This window comes from Lepidochelys kempii, chromosome 10 (genome assembly GCF_965140265.1).
Source record: "Lepidochelys kempii isolate rLepKem1 chromosome 10, rLepKem1.hap2, whole genome shotgun sequence".
Lineage (NCBI taxonomy): Eukaryota > Metazoa > Chordata > Testudines > Cheloniidae > Lepidochelys > Lepidochelys kempii.
The window spans coordinates 85550431-85569271 of record NC_133265.1 but is presented as its reverse complement, the minus strand read 5'-3'; the positions used below and the strand labels follow the sequence as shown (position 1 = coordinate 85569271).

The 18841-nt window shown below is 47.8% G+C and overlaps 1 protein-coding gene across 2 annotated transcripts in view; it reads right to left on the bottom strand.

The window, feature by feature from the left end:
- IQGAP1 (IQ motif containing GTPase activating protein 1) overlaps positions 1-18841 on the bottom strand; it is a 179893-nt gene that overhangs the window by 93184 nt on the left and 67868 nt on the right. For both annotated transcript variants that reach the window (XM_073304652.1, XM_073304653.1), the window contains 4 exons: positions 17391-17475; positions 16185-16348; positions 10771-10931; positions 10045-10169 (listed from right to left, as the gene is read on the bottom strand). In XM_073304652.1, the coding sequence (XP_073160753.1) occupies positions 10045-10169; positions 10771-10931; positions 16185-16348; positions 17391-17475 (535 nt within the window). The remainder of the gene's footprint in view (positions 1-10044; positions 10170-10770; positions 10932-16184; positions 16349-17390; positions 17476-18841) is intronic.

Below are 18841 nucleotides of genomic sequence, written 5' to 3'. Positions count from 1 at the left end.
GCACCTAAATGAGAGACTCAAGGCACCACAATCATGAGCACAGTATATACGTGTAAGGTAGCCAAAAATGCCTTTTTGGGAGTGGCAAAGTTTTGAATATCTAACACATTGGACCTTGCCAAGTTTCTCAGGTATTGAAGGCTATTTCTGATTCATGTTTCTCAAAACCTTTTAAAGTTTTCAGATTTATTTCTCACCCATTTCTTCCTGCTGAACTGTCTTTGTAAATAAAGCGAACAGGCATCATTAAATGATCCAGCTAAGAACCTCATTATGCTCTTATGCACATCTCTGACGAAATGTTAAGGAGCAGATTCAGGAGCAGGGGAAGAGCAGACAGAACATTACATAAATGGGCACAGAAAAGAACTAGAGTCCACAATTTTACCATACTAAGAAGTGGAGTAGGGGGAGGAGACACGCTTCTGAACTTGTGGCAAGAACTTCCTTCCTGTACACTGCAGTTGAGAAATACACCGTTAGCACTTGCTACATATTATTTAAACTCCAGTTCCCTTTTTGTTGTAGCAGTGTGTGTTAAAAAGGGGCATTGACCTCATCTCTTTGAGGCACTAGTGATCACTGAACCAGTCACTTGAGCCCCATGGATGTGTTTCACAGTCCCTGCCTCCAGCAGTGGGTGGTACCCAGAAAGACTGGAAAGGACTAAAGAGAAAACTGCTTCTTTAGGGAGACTAGATAGTTCAAGGCCAGACAGTTAACTTTTATCAAGGCCCCAGTTTTCAAATTGTGATGCTTGAATAAAAAACAGTTACCTACTTCTCGTAACTGTTATTCTTTGAGATGTGTTGCTCATGTCCATTCCACGTCAGGTGTGTGTGCTTGCCATGTGCACCGAAGATTTTGCCCCCCAGTGGTATCCATAGGGCCCTCCGGAGTGGCGCACCTATGCGCCAGCCTAAGAGATGCTGTTCTGCCCCCGCCCCCAGTTCCTTCTTGCCGGAACTCTAACAGAAGGGAAGGAGGGTGAATCATGAAATGGACATGAGCAACGCATGTCAAAGAACAACAGTTACGAGAGGTAGGTAACCCTTTTTTTCTTCTTCGAGTGCTTGCTCATGCCCATTCCAAGTCAGGTGACTCACAAGCAGTGCCTCTGGAAGTGGACAGGAGTTCATGGACGTGTAGATGGCAACACAGCTCTGCCAAAGCCAGCCTCATCTTGGGCTTCCCGGGTGATGACATAGTGTGTCGTGAAAGTATGGACAGATGACCACGTAGTGGTTCTGCAAATGTCCTGGATAGGGACATGTGCCAGGAAAGGTGCCAGTGATGCTTGTCCTGGTCAAATGAGCTGTCACAGATGCAGGTGGTGATCCAGGATGAAATTCTCTGGGATGACACCAGGAGATCCTTCATTCTGATGGCCACCGCAACGGAGAGTTGAGTAGACCTGCAGAAGGGCTTAGTCCGCTCAAGGTAGAAAGCCAGGGTGCATCTGACATCCAGTGTGTGTAGACCCATTCCTCAGTGGAAGTTCAAAAGGAAAACCAATGAGCCTGGAGGGGATGAGGTTGAGGTCCCATTGGGGAAATCGAATCCTGAATCTGCAGGAAGAGCCTTTCAAGGTCCTTAAGAAATCGGATAGTCATCACATGCGAGAAGACAGACCTGCTGTCGATGAGAGGGTAGAAGGCCGATATGGCTGCCAGGTGCATCTTAATTGATGAGAGTGCCAGGCCTTGGTGCTTCAGGAGGAGCAGATAGTCCAGAATCGATTGTAAAGATGACTGAAATGGTGGGATGTTCCGTTCCAACACCCAGCCGGTAAAGTGTTTCCACTGGGCCAAGTAAATAGCTCTAGTGGAGGGTTTTCAGCTTTCTAAGAAAACCCGCTGGACCTGTCTGGAGCAGGCCTGTTCCTCAGAGTTTAGCCATGCAGCAACTATGCTGTCAGGTGCAGGGAGGTTCGGTTCAGATGTAGCACCTGACTATGGTACTGCAAGAGCAAGTCCAGGCGGTTCAGGAGTGCCCAGGCACCTGCCACTGCCAAGTCCATGAGCATGCCGAACCAATGTTGGTAAAGTCATGACGGAGCTTTTACAATGACTCATGCTCTGTCCCTCTTGATCTTGAAGCATACATGAGGAAGTCCCCCCACGACAAGAAAAAGGCATCCGAAAGTAAGCCTTTGTTGAGACTGTAGAGAGCAAAACCAGTAACATTTTCTGTTTTGTTTGGTAGCAAACAGGTCCACCTGGGGTGTTCCCCACTTCTGGAAGATGGTCCTGATGACCTCCAGATGGAGGGGTCACTCGTGGGGAGAGAAGAAAGCTCTGCTGAGATGGTCCTCTAGAGAGTTCCGGTCTTCTGGTAGGTGTGAGGCTTCCAGATGGATGGCATGTTGAATACAGAAGTTCTACAGATGAAGGGCTTCTTGGCAGAGGGCTTGTTGACATAGAACATCAAAGTTGTGTCGTCTGTCGACACCTGCACTACCTTGACTGAGAGCTGGGGAAGGAACACTTAGCAGGATAGGTGGATGGCCCTGAGTTCTCTGACGTTTATATATAATGACAGCTCCTCTCTGGACCATAGGCCCTGTCTCCTAAGGGGACCGAGGTGGGCTCCTCACCCTAAATCCAAGGCATCTGATACCACGGACAGTGTGGGTCGAGGAGTCACAAATGGAAACCCTTCCATCACATCGTGTGGGTTCGACCACCTGCTAGGGAGGTAAGTATTTGCGGTGGGATGGTGGGCGTCATGGGAGTCAGATGCCCGACTGGGGAGTAGACCAACACCAGCCACATCTGTAGGGGTCTGAGGTGCAGTCTTGCATGCTGAACCACATAAGTGCATGCTGCCATGTGACCTAGCAGGCCTGGGCTTTAGGGAGCAGGTAGGAGTGACTTGGGCAATCAGATCTGACATTGCCCTGAATCTGGCTTCCAGTAAGAACGTTCTGGCTCAGGTAGAATCTAGGACCTCTCCAATTAACTCTATCCTTTGCATCTGGACCAATGTTGACTTCTGTTTGTTTAGCAACAGACACAGTTCTTAACAGGTGGCTTGTACTATCGTGATGCTGCACTGAACATGTGCCCACGAGTGCCCTCTGATGAGCCAATCATCAAGGTATGGGTAGATCTGAATACCCCTGCATCTGAGGTAGGCTGCGACTACTGCCATGTGTTTTGTGAAAACTCTTGGCGCTGTCAATAGACCAAACAGGAGCACTGCAAACTGGTAGTGGGCCTGTCCGACTATGAACCACAGGAACCGCCAGTGGCTATGAAAAATTGAAATATGGAAGTATGCATCCTTTAAGTCTAGGGTGGTGTACCAGTCTCCAAGAAGGGGATAATGGAGGCCAGGGAGACCATGCAGAACTTAAACTTTTTGAGGTATTTGTTGAGGCTTTGAAGGTCCAAGATGGGATTCCTTTTGCCTTTGGAATCAGAAAATAAAGGGAGTAAAACCCTTTCCCTCTCAGTTCTTTGGGAACTTCTTCTACGGCCCCCACTTGTAGGAGGGCCTGCACCTCCTGGATGAGCAGTTGCTTGTGAAAAGGGTCCCTGAAGAGGGACAGGGAAGGGGGGTGGGAGGGAGGGATAGAAATAAATTGGAGGGTGTACCTGACTGCTACAATGCTGAGCACCCACTGGTCCAATGTTATAATGGCCCAAGAAGGGAGGTATGGCAAAAGGCAATTTGAAAATAAAACGGGGATAGGATCCTGGTTGCAAACTGGGCGGTCACCCTCAGGTGCACCCTCAAAATGCCTACTTGTTTCCAGGCAGGTAATGGCTAGAGTCTGGCTGGGATGATGAGGACTGTGGCTAGCCTTGACGGTGCTTGTAGCTCTTGCCCTTCCTACGGTAGGGCTCAGCTCTAGTCTGGCCCACAAATCTTTGAGGCTGCTGGGGTTTGAAACGCTTCCTTGAAGGCCCAGGAGCGTAGAGGCCCAAGGAGCATAAAGTGGCTCTTGAGTCTTTTAGCCCATGTAATCTAGTGTCTGTTTGGTCAGAAAACTGGGCTAAACCAACAAAGGGGAGGTCTTGGATGGATTGTTGGACCTCCGCAGACAAGCTGGCAGACTGCAGCCATGATGTCCAATGCACTGTCACGGCCGACACCAGTGTCCTGGCTGAGGAATCAGCCGCAGCCCAGCAGCCGCCTGGAGGAATGCCCTTGCCACTGCCTTGCCCTCATCTATTATGGCCAGGAACTCCTGCCTGGATTCTTGGGACAGAGAATCTGCAAACTTGGCCATGGAGTGCCACGTATCAAAGTCACAGAGCCCCGCAAGACTTGGTGGCTTGAAACGCACAACTGGAGGCTGGCCTTTAAATAAACTTTTCTGCCAAAAAGATACAGCCTCTTTGCATCCTTATTCTTTGGGGTCAAACTAGTTTGGCCTTGCCTGTCCCTCTCATGGGCTGCTGCGGCTACCAAGGAGCCAGGGGAGGGGTGCATATAAAGGTATTTGAAGCCTTGGCAGGGATGTAATATTTCTTCCCTGCGCATTTGGAAATGGGGGGCAGAGAGGATGGGATCTGTCATAAGGCCTTGACCAGTTTAATGATGCCCTTGTGAACTAGCAAGGCAATCCTGGGAGAATAACATGAGGGGTAAAGGAGTCCAGGAGAGCTGGCTGTATTTTAAAGAATCCTTATTGGGGTTACAGGGACAAACCATCCCGATGTGTAGAAAGAACAGTAAATATGGCAGGCAACCAGCTTGGCTTAACAGTGAAATCCTTGCTGATCTTAAACACAAAAAAGAAGCTTACAAGAAGTGGAAGATTGGACAAATGACCAGGGAAGAGTATAAAAATATTGCTCAGGCATGCAGGAATGAAATCAGGAAGGCCAAATCACACTTGGAGTTGCAGCTAGCAAGAGATGTTAAGAGTAACAAGAAGGGATTCTTCAGGTATGTTAGCAACAAGAAGAAAGTCAAGGACAGTGTGGGCCCCTTATTGAATGAGGGAGGCAACCTAGTGACAGAGGATGTGGAAAAAGCTAATGTACTCAATGCTTTTTTTGCCTGTGTCTTCACGAACAAGGTCAGCTCCCATACTACTACACTGGACAGCACAGCATGGGGAGGAGGCGACCAGCCCTCTGTGGAAAAAGAAGTGGTTTGGGACTATTTAGAAAAGCTGGACAAACAAGTCCATGGGGCCGGATACGCTGCATCCGAGAGTGCTAAAGGAGTTGGCAGATGTGATTACAGAGCCATTGGCCATTATCTTTGAAAACTCATGGTGATCAGGGAAGGTCCCGGACGACTGGAAACAGGCTAATGTAGTCCCCATCTTTAAAAAAGGGAAGGAGGATCCTGGGAACTACAGGCCAGTCAGCCTCGCCTCAGTCCCTGGAAAAATCATGGAGCAGGACCTCAAGGAATCAATTCTGAAGCACTCAGAGGAGAGGAAAGTGATCAGGAACAGTCAGCATGGATTCACCAAGGGCAAGTCATGCCTGACTAATCTAATTGCCTTCTATGATGAGATAACTGGCTCTGTGGATGAGGGGAAAGCAGTGGACGTGTTGTTCCTTGACTTTAGCAAAGCTTCTGACACGGTCTCTCTCAGTATTCTTGCCAGCAAGTTAAAGACATATGGGCTGGAGGAATGGACTATAAGGTGGATAGAAAGCTGGCTAGATTGTCAGGCTCAATGGGTAGTGATCAATGGCTCCATGTCCAGTTGGCAGCCGGTATCAAGTGGAGTGCCCCAAGTGTCGGTCCTCGGGCCAGTTTTGTTCAGTATCTTCATTAATGATCTGGAGGATGGCGTGGATTGCACCCTCAGCTAGTTTGCAGAGGACACTAAACTGGGAGGAGCGGTAGATACGCTGGAGGGTAGGGATAGGATACAGAGGGATCTAGACAAATTGGAGGATTGGGCCAAAAGAAATCTGATGAGGTTCAACAAGGACAAGTGCAGAGTCCTGCACTTAGGACGGAAGAATCCCATGCACCGCTACAGACGAGGGACCGAATAGCTAGGGAGCAGTTCTGCAGAAAAGGACCTAGGGGTTACAGTAGATGAGAAGCTGGATATGAGTCAACAGTGTGCCCTTGTTGCCAAGGCAGCCAATGGCATTTTGGGATGTATAAGTAGGGGCATTGCCAGCAGATCGAGGGATGTGATTAGTTCCCCTCTATTCGACATTGGTGAGGCCTCATCTGGAGTACTGTGTCCAGTTTTGGGCCCCACACTACAAGAAGGACGTGGAAAAATTGAAAAACGCTCAGCAGAGGGCAACAAAAATGATTAGGGGACTGGAACACCTGACTTATGAGGAGAGGCTGCGGGAACTGGGATTGTTTAGTCTGCGGAAGAGAAGAATGAGGGGGGATTTGATAGCTGCTTTCAACTACCTAAAAGAGGGTTCCGAAGAGGATGGATCTAGACTGTTCTCAGTGGTAGCAGATGAAAGAACAAGGAGTAATGGTCTCAAGTTGCAGTGGGGGAGGTTTAGGTTGGATATTAAGGAAAACTTTTTCACTAGGAGGGTGGTGAAGCACTGGAATGTGTTACCTAGGGAGGTGGTGGAATCTCCTTCCTTTGAGGTTTTTAAGGTCAGGCTTGACAAAGCCCTGGCTGGGATGATTTAATTGGGTATTGTTCCTGCTTTGAGCAGGGCGTTGGACTAGATTACCTCCTGAGGTCCCTTCCAACCCTGATATTCTATGATTCTAACCCTCGCTGGGGTTGCTGCAGCCAAAATGTCAAACAAGGTGTTGGAGGGCTCCATCAACTCCTCAGCTTCAAGGCCAAGGTTTGCTGCCACATGCTTAAGAAACTCTTAGTGAGCCATAAAGTCATCATGTGGCACTGCATGTGACAGCCCTGCTACTGCCTCATCAGGTGATGAGGAGGAAGAAGCCAGGGCTGGGGGAGGAACCGTCTCCATGTCCCTTGCTGGGTGGGCCTTGTCCTGGGGTGGCTGAGGAGCTTGGGAGCGATCCCTTGTCTGAGATGGGTGGCAGGCAGGATATAGTGGCTGAGTGTCTCTCTGAAGCCCCAGAGACTGAGCACTGCATGTGGGATTCTGGGGCAGAGGGAAACCTCCATGGGTTCCAGAACTGCCAGAGAATTGCCCACTGTCCTTGAAGCCATGCACCTGCTGGTGGGCCCCCTGGAACTCCCGCTGGCACTGCAGGGTACGCCCGGTTTCTGGGTACCACAACTTCCTCACCCTCAGAGTCCGAGGAGGAAGGGTCCCCTCCTGGTGACCAGTGCAGAGCCACAGCTTCACTACCTGTGGAGGAACGGTGCCAGCTTTCTGTAGAGCAGTGTCAGGAGGCTGGGAACCAGCAACAGTGGTTGGGTGACCAGCAGCGTTAATCTGGGGATCAGCAATCTGAGTCCGCGGATCGGTACTGAGGCTCTGGTGACTGGGATTGCAAGACCAGCACCTAGGATCTGTTGACTGGCATTGAGGTTCCAGGGATCGCCATTGAGTTCTCGGGGACTGGCGCTGGAGTTCTGGGGATCGGCACCGGGGTGGAGAGCAGTGGTGACAGTCTGGAAACTGATGCCCGGTGTCCTGGGACCGGGCTTGCACCTCAAGGGGTCGGTGGTGACAATCCGGTGAGTGGTGCCAGGTGTTCAAGAACCGTTGTCGAGGATCCCGGGGACCGGTGCCTGGAACTCATGGAACGGCCACAAGACTCCACTGGCTGGTAACATGGCTCTGAGGATCACCTCATTAACCTGGTGACCGGGATGGTGCTGGGGAGTGGTGCAACAGAGATGGGGATTGCTCACAGATCCCAATGCAGGCTAGCTCCTAGCCGGGATTGCCATTGGGGGCAGGAGTTCCCGGGACTTTTCTGCACGTGGATCTGTCGGAATGTCCTTGGCCACTTGAAAGGCCTTAAGTGTAGTGGGCACTGTGAGGTTACAGGCGCCCCTGCCACTACACAGGGCAAGAGGCAGATCCTGAAGTGGGCTTGCAAGCTTATCTAGTGAGTCTGCTGCCTGGCCATGCTCTGGGAAAGACAAGGCATCTCTCGCAAGTTCTTGTTCACCTATAACTTTCCCCTTGCAAGACACCGGGGAGCAGCCTCTCCCATGCTTATGCCTCTTGGATGGCACCAGGGATGGAGACCAGTGCCAGGAGGAGGCCGGCGCCAGAGGGGCGCTTCTCACCAATGCCAAGTCGGAATGGGTTGGCTCGGAGGCCGGAGCGAGGGCTGACTCCATGAGGAGAGCCCTGAGTCTAATGTCCTACTCCTTTGTACGCAGTTTGAAGCTCTTGGAGATATGCTACTAGTGGCGTACGTGGGACACCTTTAAGAACTTCAAACAGCTTTGATGGGGGTCACTAATTGGCATGGGCTTCTTATATCGGTCACAAGGCTTGAGGATCGAGGCATGCCCCATCCGTGGGTAAAGTCCGTAGGGTACTACCTTACTACAATTAAGTAGTGCTTTAACTAACTAACTACCAAAACTACAAATATTCTAACTATATTCACTAAACAGTTAGAAGAATCGCTGGTATGATTGCTTGCTGAAGCAAGGAGACGTTCCAGCACCATCACTGGTGGTAATAAGGAACTGAAAGGGGGAGGGGGCAGCGCCTCTTATGCTGGTGCATACACACACCGCTGCAGAGGGCGCCAGAGTCAGCCCTACAGATACCATTGGGGGAAAACTTCTGGCACCAGTGCATGTGGTGAGCACATACACCTGACATGGAATGGACACGAGCAAGCACTTGAAAAATAACTGGTTGCCCAACTTTAGACATCTCAGGCCTAATTTTCAGAGGTGTTAAGCATGCAAAATTTACAACTTTAGTTGATAACAGTGGATGTGCTTAATCCCTTGCAAATCAGGTCCTGTCTCTCTCAAAATGGGTACCAACTCGCCCATCAGTGAATATTTTTGAAAATGTGTGTCTAAAGTATCAATCTACAGCACAGCATTCACTATACCACATCTGTGCCTATACTCCTACCAGTGACCCAGCTCCACCGGACCCTGACCCAGGACCCTAACAGGGCGGAGTGGGCCACCGCTAGGTCAGCGGGGAATCCCACCAAAAGATGCTGACCTCACACAGGTGGGAGATACCACTCTCTCTCACCCTCCCTGGGTCACTTCCTACTGCACTTCCTGAAGCTGCTGTCCATGGGGCATCGGGGTCTCTGGGCTCCTCTGGGCAGATAACTCCCTTGGACTTCGATGGCCACAGATCTCCGGCTCACACAGGGAAGGGCTGTGATAGCTCTTCAGGGGAAGCCTCCACCAAAGGTCTTTCCTCTCCGGCAGCCAGCCCAGACTGAGTCAGGCTGCTCCCTTTTATACTAGCATATCATTTGGAGCATGCCGCCTACAGTCTGAGGGGCGGGACTTCCTCCACCCATAGTGTGAGTTTAATCCCTTCAGGCCCAGTGTGAGGTACGCATGCCCCGTCACAGGCTGCAAGTCAGGACTGAATGTCTTCAACAGAGATGTAAATGAGTCCGTTTTGACAGTCTGACTGGCTCTAACTAGTGCTATTAACAAAGAATTACCAGAGTGGGAACTTACGCTTCAATGCATTTCTGCTTCCCTCTGCCCCCTGTCAATTTTCCTAAGAACATGAGAACCTATTTAGCAAGTCTAGTGCTTGCACCAAGAAGTGAAGACAGATTGAACAGGCCTACAACAAGATTGGATCAGAGACTGAAAGGTAAACCTATGCTCACAGCCCATCACATTGCAGAGTCTGGTCCCAGGACGTTGTCTATCTAGGTAAAGATGTTGCATTTGACACTATGGTATACGGAAATGCCTATACTTGCTCTCTTCGTCAGCAGTGCTGCTGCTAACATTTCATCATCACAGAGCACTGAATTTACTCACAGATAAAATGAGCTCTTTTTATGTACACCATATAGGCATCTCCTAATGCTAGAAAGACACCAACTGCCAAGGTCTCTCACCATGTGCCAGCTAGACCTTCAGCTATCTCCTTGTTAACAGTGCTACCCCCATCCCAGTGAATGTGAATCTGGTTTTGGCATTTCTTAGAATCCAGGTCACTCTAGTAGGAATGAAGTGCAAGCACTTACTCTCGTGCTCCTCATGGACCACTATGTTCACACGGTCCACACATGACTGGATATCATTCCATGTGATAAACTCTTTCCCTTCTGTATGTGCCTGAGCTTTCAGCTTCATCAAATCATCGATGTATCTGCCATACACAACAGAAACAATAAGACACATCATGTGGGCCTAAGGCGGCAATTTAGCACGTGAGCCCAATGACAGTGTGCGGAACTAACATGCAAGGGAAGTGGCGACAGAGACAGCATGCAGGATGAACCTGGAACAAATGCAAAAAGGGAAGGGGGAGACATACCAAAGGCAGCTTACAAGAGCCCAGATCAATGCAACTGGCAGGGTGCCACAGAGACAGCATGCAAGACAGCGAGTCCAAGACCATCGTAAAGACTGAGCATGGACTTCATGTGAAGGGGGGTGGGGTGGCATCAGCAACAGCATACAAGAACCTGAATACAGCACTAATGTGAAGTCTGGGAAGAGACTTCAAGAGACTGTACATGAGCAGGACTAATATGAAGGGGTGGCATAAGAGACAGTGTGCAAGAGAGAAAGCTCGTGGGACCAGGCACAAGAGGCATCAGCGACTAAATGTGATGATTAACAATTTGGAAAGATAACATTAAAGGGTAAAAGAAAAAAATGAAACGTCAGGAGAATAAAAAAATAATAATAATAGGGAATACTGGGGGCACTGAGAGAGGCCACATCCATTTGTCACATGTACCCACCTCTGGGAGTTCTCATCTTCAATGTTAGTGAGCCCTGTGACTGGACTGCTCAGCTGTTTCCAAATTGTGTTCACATCCCCTGAATCCAAAGCCCTGTTAATCAGAGCCACAGATGACAGCATCTCCACTGCAACTGACAGCTCTGGGTGGGTGAGGTTACCCTGCATGCAAAGAGGACAATGAGGATCACACATCCTTCACAAATTTATGCCCTGTGAGGTGGACAGAATGTGGCAGTAGTTACAGTAACTGCAGTGAGTGAGTAAACAAGGAAGACGAGGAGACAACAGCAATCGTAAACTACAGGGAAAAGTATGTGGTGCAAGGAAGAGTAAGAGTATCACAAGTGAAACCAAGTAGGCAGATTTCAGAGTAACAGCCGTGTTAGTCTGTATTCGCAAAAAGAAAAGGAGTACTTGTGGCACCTTAGAGACTAACCAATTTATTAGAGCATAAGCTTTCGTGAGCTACAGCTCACTTCCTCAGATGCATCTGAGGAAGTGAGCTGTAGCTCACGAAAGCTTATGCTCTAATAAATTGGTTAGTCTCTAAGGTGCCACAAGTACTCCTTTTCTTTTTACAAGTAGGCAGAGCAAGTGATGTAAACAATTAGAATCCACAGTTGTCACAACCCAATGCCCCCTCCCTCAGGGGGTCCCCTGAGGAGGCAAATCAGCATTGTATGTTGCTAATGCTGTGGCAGACATCGCAAAGCATTTTGGGAAGGGTTAAAGGTGTAAGTGTGGAGTAAAAAACTTCCTTTGCAGGTTGCGAGAGGCCGAAGGGGAAGGAAGGGAGAAGAATGGGTTAACTCGACGCTCCAGCTAGGTCCGAAGATAAGACGCTGACTCCAGCTCAAGGCCACAGCACACAACCAACTCTCGGCTGCTTGCCAAGAAAGACGGGGGCCTAAATTCCAACCCCGACCAGCCCGTAAAAAAGAAGAATTCAGCTGAACAGAACTGCAGGGTCTGCAAAAACTAGTGAGACAGTAAAGACCAGCGAGGGGGAAAACAACAGCTTTCACGTCCCTGAAGCCAGAGTGTTTTGGGAATGCTAAGGAAGCCACGGAAGGCCAGTTTGGACTGGTACAAAGAGCACAAGGGACAGAGGTCCCTGAACGAGATACCCCCAAAAAACCCCAGGACTTAAAACCCTCCTGAGAACTGAAGCAAATCTGAGATCAACAGCGGACCCTGAACGACCTGTGCACAGGACAGAACTCTCATCCACCCTTCCCCCTCTTCTTGTTACGTTATACCCAAGCTTGGTCAGCCTTGGGTTGTCCGTGAGTATGAAAGTGGGTTAGGGCATGGGCACTAAAGCTTTCTTCCTTTCTCTGAGTGACGTGGGGAGCACCCCACACTCACCGCTGTTATTTTATTAATAAAACTTTAAAACTTAGTCACTTGGTGTGCTCCTTCACCTCCTCCCTTAAAGACCCTGCAGCCTCAGCCTGATCACCTAACGCCCCAGGCAGATTGGTAACATAAATCTGTCACACAGCTCCATGCAGCTCAGGGAATATATCCCTGATTTACAGATTAAAAACATAAGAACAATCATATTGGGTCATATCAATGGTCCATCTAGCCTAGTATCCTGTCTTCTGACAGTGGCCAATGCCAGATGCTTCAAAAGGAATGAACAGAACCAGGCAATCACCAAGTGATCCATCTCCTGTCATCCAATCCCAGCATCTGGCAGTCAGAGGCTTAGGGACACTCAGGGTTTGTGTCCTTAACCATCTTAGCTAATAGCCAATGATGGACCTATCCTCCATAAATTTTTCTAATTCTTTCTTGAACCCAGTTATACTGTTAGCCTTCACAACATCCCCTGGCAATAAGTTCCACAGGTTGACTGTGCTTTGTGTGAAGTAGTACTTCCTTTTGTTTGTTTTGAACCTGCTGCCTATTAATTTCACCGGGTGACCTGTGGTGCGTTTGTTATCTGAAGAGGTAAACAACACTTCCTTATTCACTGTCTCCACACCATTCATAATTTTATAGACTTCTATCATACGTCCTCTTTGTTGTCTCTTTTCAAAGTTGACCAGTCCCAGTCTTTTTAATCTCTCCTCATATGGAAGCTGTTCCATACCCCTAATCATTTTTGTTGCCCTTCTCTGTACATTTTCCATTTCTAATACATCTTTTTTAGATGAGGCCACCAGAACTGCATGCACTGTTTGAGGTATCTGTGTACCATGAATTTATATAGTGGCATTATATTTACTCTCATATTATCTATCCCTTTCTTAATGGTTCCTAATATTTGGTTACCTTTTTGACTGCCGCTGCACATTGAGTAGAAGGTTACTTGCCTGTAATTGCAGGTTCTTTGATGTGCAGTCCCTATTTGGATTCTAAACTTGGATGCCAGAACAGTTTTGTAGTAGCATCCTTTGACACGCACATGCATCATCCGCTTGTTCGCATCTGAGGCTATAAGAGGCAGGGTGGGTGCATCTCCCATATCCCTCTTACCACTAAGCAATGTCTACAGCAGAGGGGATGGAGCGCAGGTATTGGAATCCAAGTCTCAAAGGACCTCCAGTTATAGGTAAGTAACTTCCGCTTCTTCGAGTGATGGTCCCTATATGGATTCCAAATGTGGGCGATTAGCAAGCAATGGAAGTGGGTGCGCGGACTCACAAGAAGTTAGTCTGTAGGACAGTTCCACTGCTGGGGTCCTGGCATAGTGAGCAGTAAAGATCTGGACAGAGTGCCACGTGGCCAGCCGGCAAATGTCCTGCCAGGGTACATCCTTTAGGCAGGCCAATGTGGCAGCGTGCGCCCCCGTGGAGTGAGCTGTGACTCCAGAAGGCGAGGATATGGGAGTGTGTAGCATTCGGAGCAAGAATCCTTGAGGGACTGGAGGGATTCATCTGTTCTGTCATCAAAAAGTTTTTGGTTGTCAAAGGGGAGGTCCTCAAGAGTGGTATGGACCTTCTTAGGGAACCCAGACAAATTGGGAGAGGGATAGCTCAGTGGTTTGAGCATTGGCCTGCTAAACCCAGGGTTGTGAGTTCAATCCTTGAGGGGGCCATTTAGGGATCTGGGGCAAAAATTGGGGATTGGTCCTACTTTGAGAAGAGGGTTGGACTAGATGACCTCCTGAGGTCCTTTCCAACCCTGATATTCTATGATTCTATGAATTGGACCCAGGAGTCTCATTGGAGTAGAACGCCGGTCGCCAGCAAGTGTGGTATGGTGTCGGAGGCATTCATGGCTGCCTGGAGATTCACCTTGTTGATCAGTTTCCTTTCACCCAGCAGCGTCTGGAAGTCTTCAGGCTCTTCTACTGCCAGACAAACAAGAAGACTTCCAGAACCTGGAGTAAGTGAGAAAGTAGTATTTTGCCAACAGGGCCTGGTAGTTGGCGATATGGAATTGGAGTCCCATAGAACAGTAGACTTTTCTACCAAAAGGTCCAGCTTTTTTGCCACCCTGTCCAGAGGAGTCAACTTGAGATGATGTTGGCAAATGCGTTTGGGTGCCACTTGAAGTACCAGCAAGTTGGGGGGTGAGTGGGTGAAAAGGAAGTCCGTGCCCTGAGATGGGACAAAGTGTGACCTCTCTGCATGCATAGGAGTAGGGGCACAGGAAGCTGGTGTATGCCTGACCAACTGCACCGCTTGCAGGATGGCCTCATGGATGGGGAGTGCAGTCAGGGAGGGTCCTGGCAGTTGCAGAATATCCAGGAGCTGGTTTTGTGGGTCCTTGACCTGCTTCACTGTGAGGCTGAAGGCTGCAGCCACTTGCTGAAGCAGGTCTTGGTATTGTTTCTGGTCATCTGGAATGGAGAGGGAAGGTGGGATCAGGACCTCATCCAGTGATGATGAGGCTCCAGGAGGGACTTGTGGTCCTAACGGCACTATGTCTTTCTCTGGTTTGTTGTAAACAGAGAATGGCATGGAGTGGGCAGGCAACAGCTAGTAAGATGCCATGGTAAAACCCTGTGGTCCTGGTACAGATCCCAAGGAGGCCAGCAGGGCCAAGCGTATGGGCCCCGGGGATATCTGGACCACAGCTCAGCGGTAGGGTCATATACTGGAGGATAGGGTGGTCAGGCCTAGGATTCAGGCTGCAAGATTGAGTAGGTAAAAAGGAGGGATCCGGCTCTGAGAAGCACCTAGATTTGGAAGATGGGTCTGCTGGGGTGGAGCCAACGGTACAATGCAGCGGTAAGAGGGAACTGGAGCGGCATTGACCCACACAGCCTCAGATGCGAACACGTGGATGACGCATGTGTGGATCAATGGACACTACTACAAAACTGTTCCAGCTCCAGCACATGGCACATGTGCACACCCATCTTTGGAATCCATATAGGGACCATTACTCGAAGAAGAACAGATGTTTTCAGAGAACTATCCACAGTGACTTCAAGATCTCTTTCTTGAGCAGTAACAACCAATTTAGACCCCCATCATTTCACATGTATAGTTGGGATTATGTTTTCCAATGTGCATTACTTAGCATTTATCAACACTGAATTTCATCTGCCATTTTGTTGCTCAGTCACCCAGTTTTGGGAGATCCCTTACAGTCAGCTTTGGACTTAACTATACTGAGTAATTTTGTATCATCTGTAAAACTTTGGCACCTCACTGTTTACCCCTTTTTCCAGATCAGTTATGAGTAAGTTGAACAGCACTGGTCCCACTACAGATCCTTGGGAGGCCCCAGTATTTACCTCTCTCCAGTCTGAAAACTGACCATTTATTCTTACCCTTTGTTTCATGTGTTTTAACCAGTTACTAATCCATGAGAAGTCTTTCCCTCTCATCTCATGACTGCTTACTTCGCTTAAGAGCCTTTGGCAAGGGTTCACATCAACGGCTTTCTGAAACTTCAAGTATACTGGATCACTCCTGTCCACATGTTTGTTAACCCCTTCAAAGAATGCTAATAGATCAGGGAGGCATGATTTCTCTTTAAAAAAGTAATGTTGAATCTTCCCCAATATATTGTGTTCATCGATGTGTCTGATAATTCTGTTCTTTCCTGTAATTTCAACCAATTTGTCTGATACTGAAGTTAGTCTTACTGACCTGTAACTGCCAGGATTGCCTCCGAAGCCTGTTTTAAAAACTGGCATCACATTAGCTATCCTCCAGTCACCTAGTACAGCAGCTGACTTAAGAGTTAGAATACATACCACAGTTAGTAGGTCTGCAATGTCATATCTGAATTCCTTCAGAACTCTTGGGTGATCCTGGTAATTTATTATTGTTTAATTCGTCAATTAAATAGTAAATTACACAAACTTTGAACTGCAACATATTTTCAAGAATTCCCAAAACAGCTACATTCTGGAGAAGGTGTGGAATTAAGAGCTAAGCATGATGGATACTGCTGGGAATCGTCAGATTGTTTTCCAAGAACAGGAAAGAACCTATTACTTACATCAGGGCTCTGTTGCTGCAGAGTGGCCAGCTCCCTCTGGTAAAGATCTGCTGCAAATGGATAAACCTGTGGTAACTGAGCCTCTGGATTCAAAAGTTCTTCCACAGTCTTCTCTGCAATACCTATTTGGATTGCAGAATTAATCCTTGCCACTGCTCCCAGCCCTGGAGATTAAAGGGAAAGAGGTCACAAGACGTTAGAAGGGCAGAAAGCTTGTACCTCTGTTATAAGAGCATTTCTACCCACCCAGTGTGGAAAAGACTTTTGCTCTGTGGGCACCCTAGGTGAAATACCACCCATGAGGAAATCAAAGCGAGATGGGAAGAATACATTCACTCCACTGTGTGAATTACTGGGTGAAATTATCTGGCCTACGTTATGCAGGAGGTCAGACTGATCTCAGTGGTCTCTTCTGGCCTTGAAATCCATTATTCTAAGGTAATTTTAAATCATTTTATATCAGTCAATTCCAGCAACAGCCTTTGTATCAGGAAAATAAAATAAACTAACCTAGTTTCAGAGTAAATTTTCAGAAGGGCAACATCTCTTTAGCAAGTGCAAATTAAGTAGTTACAGAATTAGGGTTTAAACCTGCAATTAACTGTCTCCTAATCTGATACTAGAAAGTGGCCAGAATTGCAGGAAGACCATAATTTTTGCCTCAATATGAGCAGAATTGCATCCACAATGAGGATCACCAGGTAACCTCAGACTCTGCCCCAATAAGCTACTAGGATTTCCTTCACAGACCCAGGACCCAGAGATAGGTATAAGCTTTCAAGTACAGAAGTCACTTACAGTGGACACAAGTTTCCTAAGTGTATTTTAAAAATGTATAGGTTAAAGAATAACCTATATTATAACGTGGGTTATAAGCGCTATTCTGGGGAGACTAAAAAGAATCACAGATGCTGGCTTTCTGCAAGCTTCTCACTAGCCCTGAGGTGTTTATAGGGAAGTCACAAAGAATCACAAGAGCTGATAGAAAAGGAGTACTTGTGGCACCTTAGAGACTAACCAATTGGTTAGTCTCTAAGATGCCACAAGTACTCCTTTTCTTTTTGCGAATACAGACTAACACGGCTGTTACTCTGAAACAAGAGCTGATGTTGGTGTTCCAACAAGGGTATAAATGATACATTGCCTCAACCCTCCGATCACCTCCACCAATTCCTCAGCTATAATCTCTGCTGAAAGGCTCCTTACTTCGCTGGTACTGTTGTGCTGCACTGTTAGCAGCGTCCACTCCAGGCTGTAACTCCTCCTTCTGCAGGGGGCCTGCCAGGCCAGTCTGTAGAAAAATAAATCACACACAAGGAAAAAAAATGTTGACCCTCTTGTGACTTTATTCAAATAAAACAACACAAACAGCAGCTTCTCCCTGTGAAATTTTACCTATGTACAACCCTCTGCAAACCGTCAGAATTCAATAGATGTAGAAGAGAGAAATAACAAACCAGATATTTACAGTGCATGTGGTGAATTCTGGCTGCAATTCAAGAGACAAGGTTGGCTTAAGTCTGATGCCTTCTACGAGACTGTAGGTGCAAAGCAGCTCTAGAAAATTGAGCATGGGGCTAAGAGTCAGGTAAGTCTCCATATGGATCTTTGCCATTAACTTGCTGTGAAGCCTTATACAAGTCCTTTAATTTCTCAGATTCCCCATTTGCAAAAATGGGAATAAATGCCAGACAGAAGCTTTCAAAAATAGTTCTCCTTCTTTGATTATATATAGGGTGACTATATTTCCCAAAGGGAAAACAGGCACCACATGGGGCTTACTCGAGCCCCTTTCCCAGTGCGGAGCTGGCCTTAGGGTTCCCTCCATCCCACGTGTGTGTCACTGCTTGCCCAAGCTCCGTGGGACTGGCTTTGATGCTTCCTCCCCTCACCAAACATTCCTCCACTCCCCACTAGGGGGGCATGCTCCACTTTTTTTAGTAAAACTGGATATTTGTCGTGCTTGTTCTTGCCAACTGATGATCAGCTGGCAAATGCAAATGGGACAAATGCCCAGTCTTGCCAAAAAAAATCATGACGCTTGGAAGAGGGCTTAAAAAGGGGACTGTTCCACCCAAAACAGGATATACGGTCACCTAATTATAACATCTTGTGTGATTCTCATTTCTGGGTCACAGAAACATGGCAATTGCTATACTGGATCAGACCCATGGTCCATCTAGTCTAGTATCCTGTCTCCAATAGTGACCAGCCACCAAAGCTCAACTTCTTAGTACAAGACAGCTGAAACTCTAAGCTCTCAAGGTTTTTTCCAGCTCCTAAGGGCAATGTTATTAGCCATGGATGAAAGTCAACCATTTCTACTGATGGTTATTCATTTCCCCTAATCTCCAAATACTCTCATTTCTGGTGGGGCTCCTCTGTATTCCAACTGTCAGCTGGAGAGAAGTTAATAGTTAGGAAAGTCCATTATGAACCTTAAGAACTGCAATGTTCAATACTGATGCAGATCACCAACCAAAGTGACATCACAGATTAGACATCAGCCTGACAAGAGAACACATGCGCTCCTTGGTTGGGCAGATCTGCTTGGATGATTCAGCAAAAATTCTAGTCCAAAGGGCAAAAAACAAGATTGGTAGTATTGTTCCCATAGCATAACTCAGAGGCTCCCGTATTTGGGAAGCATCTCTATG